Here is a 13,891-nt window from a genome sequence, read left to right on the forward strand (position 1 = left end):
ATGTTGTTCTAAATAAGAATAAAACTTTGCACTGTGTTTCTGTTCTGTATTGTTTAATATGGCGTAAAATCAGGCATCTTAATGAGGTTTGTTGTTTTGAAATCAACCATGTTATTCTAACTCAGCCATTCAGAATTCACCGATACAAACTGGGTCATGAAATTTTCTGCCTTTTAACGTACATGGAAACATGTTTTCGACAGAATGTTGTTTCCCGCTGCAGTGACGTCCCCCTCAGACGTCAACACATCTGAAGCATTAAATGAAGATCTGAAACCTGTCCTGTGACTTTTGTATTATAAGGACAAATTAAATTTATAACACAGACACAGAAAAACTAAAAAAAACAAAACACGAAATCTTGATGTGGAGGACAGGACTGCACAGAAAAAGTCTGTCCTCTCACTGCAGGTTTGTCATTTTTCTGTCGTCCCCCTTCTGTAAACTGTCACAGTCTGAATGTCCTGTCTTCAGTCTGACCGTCTCCAGTCTCTCCAGAATGAGATCCATCTCATCCGGATACAGAGAGTCATATCAAGTCCAGAACAGGGTCTACAATCCCTCTACTGGACCATAGGCTCTGGAACAGCTAACGAGCTGATGAAGGCGTCGTAGTGCTGCGGGTGGCAGCGCTTGTACTCGTTGATCTTCCTCTTGATCTGTTTGGGTGTGTCCTGGTAGTAGTTCTTCTCATCTCTGGCCATTGCCTGCAGGGAGGAGACAGAATGTTGTTTTCCATAAACCATGTTCAACTAAGATTTAAAAAAAAATTTATTAAAATGCCAGCGCCCCCATGAGGTTGCAACTGTGAGTAAATAGCAGAAAATCAAAAATACAGAACATAAGTCAGGGCCTCTCTGCTATTCTTAGTTCAGTACAAAAAAACTGTGTAAAGTTTGTCCTGAAGGTGGCGCCAGAGGAGAGGCCACGCTGTTACCTAGATTAAAGAGTTTATCCTCTCTACAGTGGCCATTTTTGGACATGTGAGGCTGATTCCCTGTTAGACGCCAAAGAACCGTGGCAGTGATAAACACCACAGACTGAGACCAGAGTTAACTGACAGGATGAAAACGTGACGACCCATCAACACGTTAGCACAACAACACGTTAGCACATCAACACGTTAGCATACCTACAGCTAAAATGTTACCATGCATGCTAACAACACTGAATGCTAAAGTTTCTTACATAACATTTACCGTTATTGTTAACATGTGAACGTGTACAGTTAGTATGGTCACACATTAACATTACAACGCTAAGCATGTTAGCATGCAGGCTAAAGCTAACAGGAAGTCAGCCATTAGCTGTACGTGTGTCCTGACAAGAGCTGTTCAAGTGTTGAAGGAGAATAAAATTTTATTTGTGGCTTAACGAAAAGTCGGAGAATCAGCAGAGTCAACAGGATTTATTCTTCAGGGAACAAATTTCAATAGGCCCCTCAGCCAGATCTCTGGGAACACGTTCCTCTTTCAGGTCTGAACTTCAGCTAAAAGCTTAAATCTGCTCTGTGTCAGAACAAAATCCCACAAACGCCTGAAAACTGATTCCACTGTGAGCGTGAAGCGGCTCTGATCACGACACACTGCAGAGAGGCACGGTTAGATGATGAATAGTCACAGTCGTGCAGGTGACTGACTCAGCTTTTCAGAATTTAAAGGCTACACACAATATCCTCTCCTATTGACTGGTTCTGGCTTGGCGGTGCTCCCAGTAATGACTCAGTCCTATTTAAAGCAACTGTTGAAAATCCATTTGAATGAGGCTCTTTTCTGATAAAAGCTCAAGTAATTTAAACCTTCGCCACCTGCCGACCCGAGTAATAAAACTAAAACCACACCGAGCGTGGCCCTTCAATCTAAAGTCATGTGAAAAACAGTAATCAGCAGCTACGGAGAAAGAACACGCAGGTGAAACCTTATTCGTCCTTAAGCTGCAGCTTCATTCAAAACCTCAAGGCTGCAAAAACAGAGGACGCTCTTATCGTCAGCTGTTCTCAAGATAAAAATATTCAACTGACAAATTAAGTTTCCTCCGCAGCAACTGAGCAGGACGGTACAAACAGGACGCCTCAGACCTTGGCAGCCAGCCCTCATATCCCAGATGTCACTCTGTCCTTGAACGCACCAACGGGGGAACTTTTCCTAAACAGCTCTCAAACTTGCAGACTAAGTCCAGCTGGTGAATGTCTAACATCAAACTACGCTCTCCCACCTGCGCTGATTTCACGACTCTTCCTCAGCTGAATGTCAACGACTGAACAAGCATTTTCTGTTTCTCCAACGCTGATGTGCTGCTTCCATTAAACTAGAATTAACATCTCATGGTTGTTTGCCTCATTATATACACAGTGCAGACTTCAAAGAAATTTAATAAAGCGTATTAAGTGTATTTTATCATAATTAGAGAATGATTTCTTGGGTTAGGGCCAAAAACGTGTTAAGTGAAGTCATGTCTCACCTTGTAGTTGTCTTTGTGTTCTCGGATCATGTACTGCACGTACTCGATCAGGTCGGAGGACAACGTCTTGGAGTCTTTCTCTGGACGACTGGCCTCCTCCTCCAGTTCTGCTCAAAACCATATAAAGAAAAAAAAATAGGGCATCAGAGGAATCTCAGACGCCTTCAATAGGCCATCTTTACCATGATCCACTGAATGTTTTTTCTTTTATTTCTCTGTTTAAGGTTAGTACGAAGACAAACACATAAAATAAAATGCAAACCATCTCTGCTCATCTTTGTAATAATCAACACAAACAGAGCTTTAACATCACGTCTGCAGGAGGAATTAAAAATCATTCAGCCCACAGATGTGCATCATAACGAAAACACGCCGTAAAAGTGAAGCTGCACTCTCATTTCCTGTTGCTCTAAGCTCTCTGAGTGTCCACACGAATAAAGGGCTGTGAGAGCAGAAAGCAGAGGACGAGCTGAACAGGCCTCACCTGCATTTACAACAGCTGTTCATTTCAATGGGATCACTCACAGCAACATGGAGCTTTAACACACACACACACACACACACACACACCAACTTTGATTAACACTGACATGCAAAACACAGAGGAAGAGTCCAAAACAGATGATGGTGGTTATCACAGTAACTACACCGCACCATTCAAATGTACAAACTGTGGTCTGCTGGATCATAAACCGATAAACATGTAGTGGGTGGCACACACACACACTGAATTAAAAGATGAGCTTATTTTTTCTTACTGTCGAGAAAATTCCCCAAAAAATCCAAAAAATGTTCTTCCTCTGAGCTTCACTGTTTCCAAAAACTGTTAAAAATGCATCAATGAGACACACTGTTCCTTCATTACCACGAACACACACACACAGTCCTGCTGCCCCAAATACTCACTAGAGCATCACATGTGGATTAATCCACCTGCTGAAAATAGTCCCAAACAAATGCAGTGTTTCCTCCTGTTAGTTAAAAACTGACTGAGCCTCTTTAAGTTTAAAAATCGGAGGAGTTTTTTTAGGATCTACGTCACAGACAGAGTCAGGAAGTCAGAGAGTGTCGAGGACTTTTCGTGGGATTTGTTGACAATAAGAAAAAAACAGGAGAGAACCAGATTTATCTTTTAAGGCCACGTTCAGACCAACCACTGCACTGACATGACAAGCCTCAGATCAGCTTCTCAGATCGTATTTCACTGTTTAATCTGTCTCTGAAACAATAAACTCACAGCAACAAGCCACATGTGATGTTTTTAATGAAGTGGACTAAAACAATGCCTCTTATGTAGTAACATAACAGTGTTAACTTATGCAGACACTTAATCACAACCTAATGCTCCGGGACGTAGAAGTAAACTCTAAAGTGAAATGTGGTGTGACTGGGACCTTAGCCTGGCTCAGGCCCGGTGCGGCCTGGCTGCAGTTTCCACAGCAAAACAAATAAAACCTGAAGAATAAAAGAAAACACAGCGAAGAAATTACTTACGGCTGAGGACGTAGGGCTTGGTCACGATGGGGACGGGAGCTTTAGTCCCTTTGTCTTCACCGACGAGCTACACGTGAACAAAAACACAGTATGAAGAACAATGGAGGTCATCGGGCGGCGTGTCTGGATGCTGCATTAGTCGACCAGGTCAGAGGACGATAAACATGTTTCCTTTCCACAGATCGTCCATCTTCTTCTCTACTGCGATGTGACGGGTATGAAATGTGGGGGATTTTTTCAGCGCTGATGTCTTTTCAGGAGACAACAAAGATCAACTGTCCTCGCTCCTCAGCCCCGAAGAGGCGAAAATTAATCATTTATGGTTCAACTCGCTGAATGTTAACGAAATGAAAGCCTGTCTGAGGCTGCAGGAAAACACGCTGCAGCCCAGAGGACAAGATTAGCTTTCATTAACCTCAGGGAGAAAGTGTCAGAGCGTCCGTGAAGAGGACAACAAAACGAATTACGCATTAAAAATGAAAAAGCAACCACATGAGTTAAAATGCACTGTCACTGGTGCTGGGACCAGTTAAATACGTCAGAAATGAAAGTTGAAGCTATGAAAATCAACAGTAAAATAACTTTTTTCACTGCAACATTTCTGCAAAGTCTCTGATGAGAGCACAGTGAAGTTGTGTGTTTTGCTGATGTTGTGTTAACATACAACTTCATTTGTTTCTGTTTCATCCAGAGAACTCCTCCAGGGAAAAACCAAAGAGGCTGATTTCTTTAAAAGTCTGTTTCATCCATATTTGTTTTGAAACCCACTTTCTGACATTTGATGGCTCTTTAACTGAACGCTTGTTTTCAGGAGATTTCTTCTGGCTTCACACGTGTTTAATCTTCAACACTCTGTCGCTCCCTTCTGGCACAAACAAAAACTACAGGATATGAGCATGTGTGTTTTAAAGCCCTGACCTGTTGGACACATTAGTTATTTACAGTTTAAATTACACAAGTCTTGATTTATCAATTCCCCGAAGCGAAGGCGAGACCAGCGGCTACAGCTGCTGAGAGACTCTTCAGCAACACGATCATTTAGCTACTGATCCAGATCAGTAGCTAAATCACCTCTGCCCCCGCTGCCCCGTCTGTATTTTCATAAAATAATCTTTAAATAACTAAATGAAAAGGTAAAACAAAGTGTACGTCTGCATGTGATACACACGGCTCTGACTGCGGAACTGAATCATTTGCTGCTGGATCTCAAGTATCACAGTCTGAATTTATTTAACACATGAACAGATATGGGCAGGGAGCGCTTGTTTCATATGTTCATCAAGGGAAATATATGGGTCTGTTTACACAAACAGAAATCATGTATGATTTCATTCTTATAATCAGCTGGAAATCCAAACATGATCACTGTGTGATCACATGAATCCTTCCGAGCCACCTACCTACAGAACACAGCAGCCACTTACCCTCTGTTTCTTTATTGGCAGAGTTCGGTTCGGGTCGAAGGTCAGACCCATCTCCTGCAGGTTCCGGGACATGGACTTCCTGTCGTCCCACGCATTTCGAATCTGTGCGCTGAGAAACACGACACGGTCACGTCAGAACAGAGTTTTTTCTTATCTGAAAACCTGATCGTGACAGAAGTTACCTATAACAATGATTAATCATATTCATAATATGTCAGTATCATCATATCACCGCACACTGACCACCTTCCTCTCTGCAGCATCAATAAACAGTATTTGCTCACAGTGACACTGTGGTGGGACCTGGTCTGCTCATTACTTATTTATGTTGTGACATAACAAATGAACTGAGAAAGAAGTAACACCTTTAATAATAACGATTTCAGAAACCACAAGAGATTTTAAAACTTAACAAACATGATCTGAGAAATCTGTCCTTATGCTGAACTTTACTGACTTTAACCTCAGGTAAACCACGTTTGGTACAGGTTTAAATTAAACCTCAGGTAAACGGTTTAAACTCGTCCTAACCTTTAAGCTGCAGATGATAACAGACGCTAATGACAGAAAGTCATTACCTGAGCCTGAGTCTTAGTGCACAACATGCCCAGCGTTAGCCAACGTTAGCTCACATGCTAACGCACCGCGCCGTCCCTCACTTACTTTTCTATCCTCGGATTGTTTTTCTTGTTGAACTTCTTCTTCAGCTTCTTCCGGTCCTGGTTGTAATCGAACTTCTTCCTCTTGCTGGACTGCTTAGCTTTCGGCATGTTTGTGTTTTTTTCTCCTGTGTTTCTTCTCGGCTCAGCGGAGGTTTGTTAGCCTGACGGCGACGCAACGTGCAGCAGCAACAGGAAACGCGTGTTTGTTTCGTTCCCGTCATGTGACCACAGACCACGCCCACACCCCCACCTTTGACCTTTCTGACACATATTTTTTTTTAAATCTTATTTTTGTTACGCTGACACCATTCGCCAAATCACACCTCTAAAGCTGCGTCTTTATCCGGTCACCTCGGCCTTTTTTCTTTATCCTTGCTCTGAGTTTCGGTGACCGGCTCCCTGAGTCTGTTGGAAACACCTGCAGCTGCTGCTTTTGTCCTCTAGATGTCAGACTGAGTCAAAATAAATAAGCACACAAGATTCAGACTCATGTTTGTCACCTCAGTTTTATTTTATTCAGACAGAAAAAAATAAAATGTTGGACTTAAGTGAAAGATAAAATCTTTAATACTTTTTTTCATGATGTTTTCTTTTCAGGGGCAGAACATCAGTTACTGCAGGTTTAAACATCTGATTTGTCCTTGGTTAATTGCTAATCAAGCTTTAGTTTCAGAAATAACCCAGATACTAATTTTTAAAGATGCGTTAATCAGAAATACACTCACTTTATTTCAGGTCAGGATGCACCTTTAAGAGCCATGTTCCTGTTGGATCATTTAATTGTTAGAGGTTAATTTGTGCACAGTCTCCTCCCTGTTATCAACTGTTCTTCAGCTGTTTGTCCTTTCATGGTTTGGGTCAGAGACCTTTCAGTCTCTGTAGCTCTGAACTGTTCGAGCCACTCTGTCCTGCTCCTCCTCGTCTTCGAGCAGCTGAAGAATCTGAGGGAGGATGAGGATTGTCTCCAAATGGACAGACAAGTCTTTCTTAATGTACCTTTAATGCACCGTGGTGCTTTCATTGATCTGTGCAGGGAAAGATGAGCCACAAAGAGCAGCAGCTCTGGAGTCAGCGATCTATTGATGTTGTATTTGTAACAGAGCATCAATCTGATGCACCTGATTGATACATCCAAAGACACCAAAGTTAGCGGTCTATGCATCCCAGTGTAGAGCACTGAAAACAATACAAATTCAAAGTCTAACTCCCATAATAATCATGTTATATAATAAAAACATGTATGTTTTGTTACGAAAAAAAAATTGACCAGGTATTACTACAGCCATTGAATCTTGTTTAAAACACTGAACCAAGAAGATGTTAGACAGAAAACATGGACAGAAAAACCCAACAGAGAAAAACCGACTGAGGCTGGTGACCGGAGACCAGCCTCGGAAATATAAGCAGAGTGAGACGTCTGTCTGTGATGTCGCTTTCATTATCTGTTTGGTGTTTATTATGAAACAGCACTTTTCTATCAGAGTGAGACGTCTGTGTTTTCTGCTCCTCTTTGACAGCAGCTCCAGGGCGGAGAGAGATGGAGGGAGGAGGAGAGAGGGGAGGAGAGAGGGGAGAGGAGGGGTGCGGACTGTCACCGGACAGGACTGAACGAAAGCTCAAACTGAGAGTTGAATTTTTCCTCCTCGGCAGGGCGGCGGGAGGAGGTGGTGGACGGTGATAAGGGAGGATAAACCGAGATTGGAGCCGCCGCGGGGGACCAGGAGATCGGTGTGCTGCTGCAGCTGTAACCCCTGACAGCATCGACATGGAGCTGGAGAACATCGTGGCCAACACGGTGCTGCTGAAAGCACGGGAAGGTAAGGATGGAGATGGCGGTCTGACAGCTCCTCTCTCCCGGTACCTTACCGACGACACAGCAGCGGTCCATCGGCCGGAGGGATGCCCCGGACATGGGTGAAATAAACAGTTACTGCACTTCCTCTTGGCCGGGGATCAAATCTTTTCATGCTGCGGTTCAGTGCGAACAGGATGTTACCTAAAATACGCGCCGTTCTTTCGGGTGGATAATACGGACGTGCCGAACTCCCTTTCCAACTTTAGCAATTTAAAGTTTACTGGCTTATCCGTCAGCTTACAACGACTATATAATCGAAACGAACCACGGGACCAACTCCTTAACAAATAGTGGCCAATTCGGCGTAAAACGTATGTTAGCAAATCCCTCAACTGCACAAAATCTCTGCCTTCCTTGTTCATGGTGCTCAACATTGAACTGTCAGTAACGCTGTTACAACACGCTAACCACCCTCATAGGCACTCCTGCTGAATGAAGGCAGCGAGAATGTCAAGCTAGCAGGTTAATGGCAGTTTATTATGTATTGTAATGAACTGCTGTTTATTGTTGTACGCCAAATTAAAGAGTGCGTCCCGGAGGCTTGTGAAACGTTGTCCGGGCTGTTGTGTGCGTTGTGTACAGTGAACGGACACAGAGGAAGTGACAGGGCTCGTAAAAATGACAGATTTTTGAAATGAATTTGGCGTGGCCCTGGCTGGGGACACGAAACGCGAAGTCTGAGGTCCGGAAGGGGTTGCAACTGTGAAGTGTGACTGCAGCGACACTTCGGGTTTCCCTTGCTGATGTTGCAGCATCGTCCTGTCGTTTGCGAAACAGGATGTTGAGGCAGAGCAGCTGTGTTTTACTGAGGTCTGCGCTCTGCGCACAGGACTGCAGTTTAAAACTTTACTGTTTTAGTCTTCCTCCTAAAATGGCCTTTATTTCCTGAGCAGCGCAGATTTCTGCAGCTTCTGTCTTGATGCCTGTGGGCTCGTTAAAACAGTGTGTGTGTGTGTGTGTGTGTGTGTGTGTGTGTGTGTGTGTGTGTGTGTGTGTGTATGGCTCCTGTGCACAGCAACACTCTGGAGTACTTACAGTGTAAAGTATAAACACACATCTTACTGTGAACAATGGAAACATCATCAGCCCTTTGTTATTGTTATTACTCATTGCCAACATAATCCTAATGCCGTCTGCAGAGGGACGCGGGAAGACGAGAGTCCTGATCCCTCATGTGAGCTCGTCTGCTCAGTCCAGCTTGTCTGCTCGTGCTTGTGGAGGACCAGGACTCAAGTCCTCAGCCTTGGCCCCCGTCTGCCCAGCTGAAGCTCCCATGAGCAAGGCATGGTATCATTCGGCACAGGCAGGCCTTGACCTCTGACCTTTCTGGAGCCTTGAAAATATGTTGTTTTATCACTGGGGAATACAAAGTGTTATGTCATCATCATCATCATCATCATCACCTCAGCTCTTTGAGTAAAATTGATGAATTTAATTTTAGGCCCCAGTTTGATTCGGTTAGAAACAGAGACACTTGCTAACGTCAAAGATCTGTCAAAGCAGGACATGGACACTTTGACATGTTTACCTATTAAAGGAGCATTCCCCTGACTTTACACACAGAGCTCAGGTGGCTTGACACGGGTCGTGCTTCTCGTTCTGTGAAACATTTGATCATATCATGAAGGTTATTCTGGCATCGGCTCGAGATGGTCGTTTTTTTACAGACTGGACATGTGAGGTTTGGAAGAAGCTGGAATTTCAGAGGCAGGAAAAATGTATAATGGAAGTCACATTTCAAGCTTCAGGAACTAAAAGTCTTTATTTTTTATGTGTAATTTTCATATTAGGGCTGAGCCCAGTGATTCGTATCATTCTGTTTACATTCAGTTATGTAAGTCAGCAGAACAGTGGTTAGCAAAGAGTCAGGACGCGGATAAAAAGTCCAGAACGTTTCGTGTTTTCGTGTCTGTCTTTTGTGAGTCCACCAACAGTATGAAAGTGCAGAGTCAAATTTCTGGTGAACTCCTTTGACTACAGTTTGCTTCTACTTCATGTCCTTCATCTTAATTAGTGCCAGTTAATTTCACTGTGCCTTGGAAATCAAATTTCAGAGTCCTTGAAGCTGTTTGAAAGCCATCTGCCGAGGGACATGAGAAGTGTTGTGATCACTCAGCATGATCAATCACGCTGAATTATACTGCACTTTATCATGAGTCAGAGGACGAGGACACCGGCCTCGGTGGATTTCTCCCTCTGAGGTTGTCGAGCAGTCGTTTGTTTAAAGAAGCTCTGGCTCTTTGGATCTAAGAGCTCAACGCCATCTACCTTTCACCATTTTCCTTTAATGTGAAGGTGTAGTTTTGAAGATCTTCCTCCGGACAGAGCGCTCACTCTCTCTGCTGTTCAACACTTTATACTTTAGTCTCGACTCTTTGTGTCACTTCCTGTGGGCGGAGACGTGTAGGGCGTCTCCAGCGGGGGCCTCAGGTAGCGGGGGTCATGTGTGATTGTACGTTTGAGGGAACGAGGCTGACGTCAAGACGGTTTAATGACGACCTATAAATACAGCTGGTAAATGTATTAGTGTGTAATTTTCTCTTGACGCATTTCTTCTTCCCATTTGTTTCCATAATGTCGGACACAACAAAGCAGCAGTCAAAGGAAAGCTGAACTCTCTGCACTGCAGCTGAACAACCTGCACTTTCAGCTTTAATAGTTTGCCTCTTGACTAATTCTATTTATGTGAGGAAATGTGTGGCTGCTGACGTGGGTGAGATTGATGTAATTTGCGGTGTTTCTTGTGTCTAACGAGGCGACTGTTCTCCACTGATCCATAATCCAGAATTATAGAGGAGCTGATTTTAGACAAGCGAGTATCAAAGAAGAAGAACCACGGAACCAAAGTCCTTCTGATTTTTGTTAGATTTAATCAGATCATTGAATCAGATTTTCTAATGAGCCTTTGTCTTCTTCTGTCTCCTCAGTGTGACAAGTTTTTGTTCTGATCCCAGAGTGACAAAAAGAAGAAATATAAACATGTTTTTTCTGAAAAAATGAACATGCAGCTTTCACAGTGTGTCAGTGGCTAACGTCAGACAAAGTTCAGATGAGTTACCATAACTTCCAGCTTCCAGTGTGTAAATACTGTTCATCTACATCCAAGTTATCTGATTCAAATGTTACGGCACTAAATGACACACACGGGCCTGAAAAACCAAATAAACATGAAGCCAACGTCCATCGTTCAAATCCCATGCAAATGAAATGGACGTTGTTCTGCAACCTGTTGAACTGTAAACCCTCAAAGCACAGAGGAGTTCACATCCTCCGGCTCTGTGGTTAAAGAATCAGGCTTTTCCTGAATTAAACCAGACCAGGATCCTCCCCAGAGTCTGAACCAGGATCCTCCCCAGACCTGAACCAGGATCCTCCCCAGACCTGAACCAGGTGCTGTGAGAGTCTGAACAGAACCAGAACCAGTTCCATGAAGCTGGAGTCTCTGCAGGTGGATGTTGAGCTGAGAGATCAGAGGTTTACAGCACATCCTCATGTTGACAGTAAACACTGTACGGAAATACAATGACAGTAAAGTATCTTATCCGTCAAAATCCAGTCACCGTGATGTTTCCTTTAAAGCGTATTTGCTGTTGTGGTTTCGTTGTGTATAAACATCACTCAGGTCACAAACACAGGATGTCGTCACTGACACAAACATCGTTTGGTCTCGTTTAAAATAACTGGATGTTTCAAAATCACCACATTTGTTACTGGTGTTTTCATCTAAACATATTTACCTACAGGTTTGTTTGTTTGTTTTCATCTTTAATTGTTATCATGTAAAACTGCTGGAGACTTTCTACTTCACAGTAAAAGTAATTTTATTTCCTGGAATACTTTTACCATGAAAGGCAGCTGCAGGAAGCGTCTGTGTCGTTCCACTCAGGCTCTTTTTCTTTTTCTTTCTTTTTTTTGGTTGAAATCACTCGTCACACGTCGTGAGCTGGTGCTCAAAGCACTTCATGACAAACAGAGCTGATTGCAGCAGGGAGGCGAAGATCCAAGCCCTCAGACGTGTGTTAGTGTGGAGGAGGTGGAGTCTGAGGACGTCGGCCCGGTTAGTTGATTAATCGATCGGTTGATTTGCAGAAAAATCCAAAGCTCTCCTCATGCTTTGACAGATGTTCAGATGTAACATTAAATAGTTTCCACACATGGTGAGTAATTTGCTGTAATGTGGCGTGATGCTGAAACTATTAGTCAATAATCGATTAGTTGATGAACAAATCGAGTTGTTGTTTCTGTTATTTATCAAGTAAAAAACCAGACTTTCATTGGTTCCAGCTTCTTAAATGTGATGATGTTTTATATCCTGCAAACTCAATATTTCTTAACTTTGGACTTTTGATGAGACAAAGCAGACGTCTGAAGACGTTTGGCTCCGGCTCTGGAAACTTGTGATGCTCATTCTTTTTTTCTTTTTTGTTACATTTTGAAATCAATAAAATGACAAGCGATTAATCAGCCTCTTGAAAATAATCAGCTCGCGCTTTGAAGGTCAAAGGTCATTCTCCGACTTTGTTTCTCTGACTTTGTTTCATCTTCAGGAAAGTAAAGCTGCTGTTGACTGAACATTTGATTTTCCTGCCTCTGGTCACTGAACACTTCAAAGTAAAGACAGAGGGGACGACGTGACTGAGACCCCAGACGTGGTTTAGTCCCCTGAGGCCTCAGAAATCCTACTGTCCATAATTTATTTGTTCTACTTTGATTTACTGCTGTTCAAAAATCTGGGCCTGTATTTATCAAAGTGCTAAATGTGACACACACACACACACACACACACACGACGGCACCTCTCAGCTGGAACATCTGGACCGTGGTCGTATTCGGCCGGTTCAGTTACCCTGTGCCAGGCTGTGGCACGTCACAGGCTGCTGGGTAAACGTTCTTCCTCCAGGTCAAAACAGCAGTGCTGAGCAGTGACCTTTGACCTGCATGGCCTCAGAGCTTCTGCTTCCCCTGGTTCAGTGTGGGATGATTCCTTCCTCCGCGACTAAAAGCCAATTATCCTGCGCTCGGTCTGATTATGCGTTCATCATTTCGTGGCGATCAGTGCCTTCCTGTCTCACTGACACGCCGTTTTCTCATGTCCTTCGTCTTGATTTACATTTGCACTAATGCACTGAACGGACATCAGGCATCTTCCTCTTCTCTGCCATCGATTAACTTATCTTTAATCCTGTGCTCGATGCTATCATCTGTTTCCTGGACACAAACAAAGAGTCTTGTTTTGTCTGTGACAAAAATAAACTTCACTCATGTTTGAGGAGCAGCTGCTGTGTAGCATTTGAATGGCAAACCCTGAAGCGTGGCGCTGTCGGTGTCCTTGTCCGAGCAGTGGCTGATGTGGAAGACGCCTCCCGGCTGCCGCTGTGTTCACAACAACGCTCTGTTATCAGTAAATACCTCAGCAGCGTCCACACTGTGTCTCCGGCTGTTTGTTTGATCCTGGAGCGTTTCTGAGGACAGTCAGTCCCCCAGAAGTTTCATAGCATCGCCGTGTTTGATCTTCTAGAACTGATAATGTCTCTGGTCAACATCTGAGGGACACCCGGCGACATGGGGGAGTCACTTTTTCAAATCCTACTTTTGTCCCCACCCCCCGTTTCATACTTTCATTTAGACGATCTGATGGTCTGATGTAGAAGCGGAGCTGAAAACCTTCGCCGTGTCGGTGTTATGACGTGAGGTCAGGGACGCACAGATGAATGATCTGTCTACACCGGAGCAGAGACAGAGACCAACACAGGTACAAACTGACGAAGTGACAGCGAGCAACCGGGCTTAAATACAGGGGAGGTGATTGACAACAGGTGATACACGTTAGGGCGGGGCATACAGGCAACACTGGCGGGAAAAGGCAAAGGCAGGAAGTAGACCAGGAACAGATACCTTCAAAATAAAACAGAGAATACTGAACAAAACTGAAGGAACCAACAAAAAAATCCAAAACAGTCACCAAGGGGCTGACAAAGCAGTCGCACTTTAAAGTG

At 43.7% G+C, this 13,891-nt stretch overlaps 2 protein-coding genes across 2 annotated transcripts in view; one reads left to right on the top strand and one right to left on the bottom strand.

Annotated features, from left to right (window-relative positions):
* Positions 1-276: 276 nt before the first annotated feature.
* On the bottom strand, positions 277-6,240 carry nop16 (NOP16 nucleolar protein homolog (yeast)). Its single transcript, XM_041050870.1, has 5 exons — positions 6,042-6,240; positions 5,379-5,487; positions 3,955-4,021; positions 2,461-2,567; positions 277-707 (listed from the first exon to the last, which is right to left on the bottom strand). The coding sequence occupies exons 1-5, from the start codon at positions 6,146-6,148 to the stop codon at positions 564-566; spliced, it is 534 nt and encodes a 177-aa protein (XP_040906804.1). The 5' UTR covers positions 6,149-6,240; the 3' UTR covers positions 277-563.
* Positions 6,241-7,641: 1,401 nt separating this feature from the next.
* Positions 7,642-13,891, top strand: part of grk6 (G protein-coupled receptor kinase 6) — a 37,088-nt gene continuing 30,838 nt past the window's right edge. The window contains exon 1 of the mRNA XM_041050869.1: positions 7,642-7,857. Coding sequence (XP_040906803.1) covers positions 7,806-7,857 — 52 coding nt within the window. The 5' untranslated portion in view covers positions 7,642-7,805. The remainder of the gene's footprint in view (positions 7,858-13,891) is intronic.

Source organism: Toxotes jaculatrix, chromosome 12 (assembly GCF_017976425.1).
Source record: "Toxotes jaculatrix isolate fToxJac2 chromosome 12, fToxJac2.pri, whole genome shotgun sequence".
NCBI classification, from domain to species: Eukaryota; Metazoa; Chordata; class Actinopteri; family Toxotidae; genus Toxotes; species Toxotes jaculatrix.

Bases quoted from the DNA above. Each gene is read 5' to 3' on its own strand.
- nop16 (XM_041050870.1), bottom strand. From the start codon at position 6,148: ATGCCGAAAGCTAAGCAGTCCAGCAAGAGGAAGAAGTTCGATTACAAC. The intron at 5,488-6,041 runs GTAAGTGAGGGA...CGTGTTTCTCAG, and splicing joins AACAATCCGAGGATAGAAAA to CGCACAGATTCGAAATGCGT. The intron at 708-2,460 runs GTGAGACATGAC...TCCTCCCTGCAG, and splicing joins AACACAAAGACAACTACAAG to GCAATGGCCAGAGATGAGAA.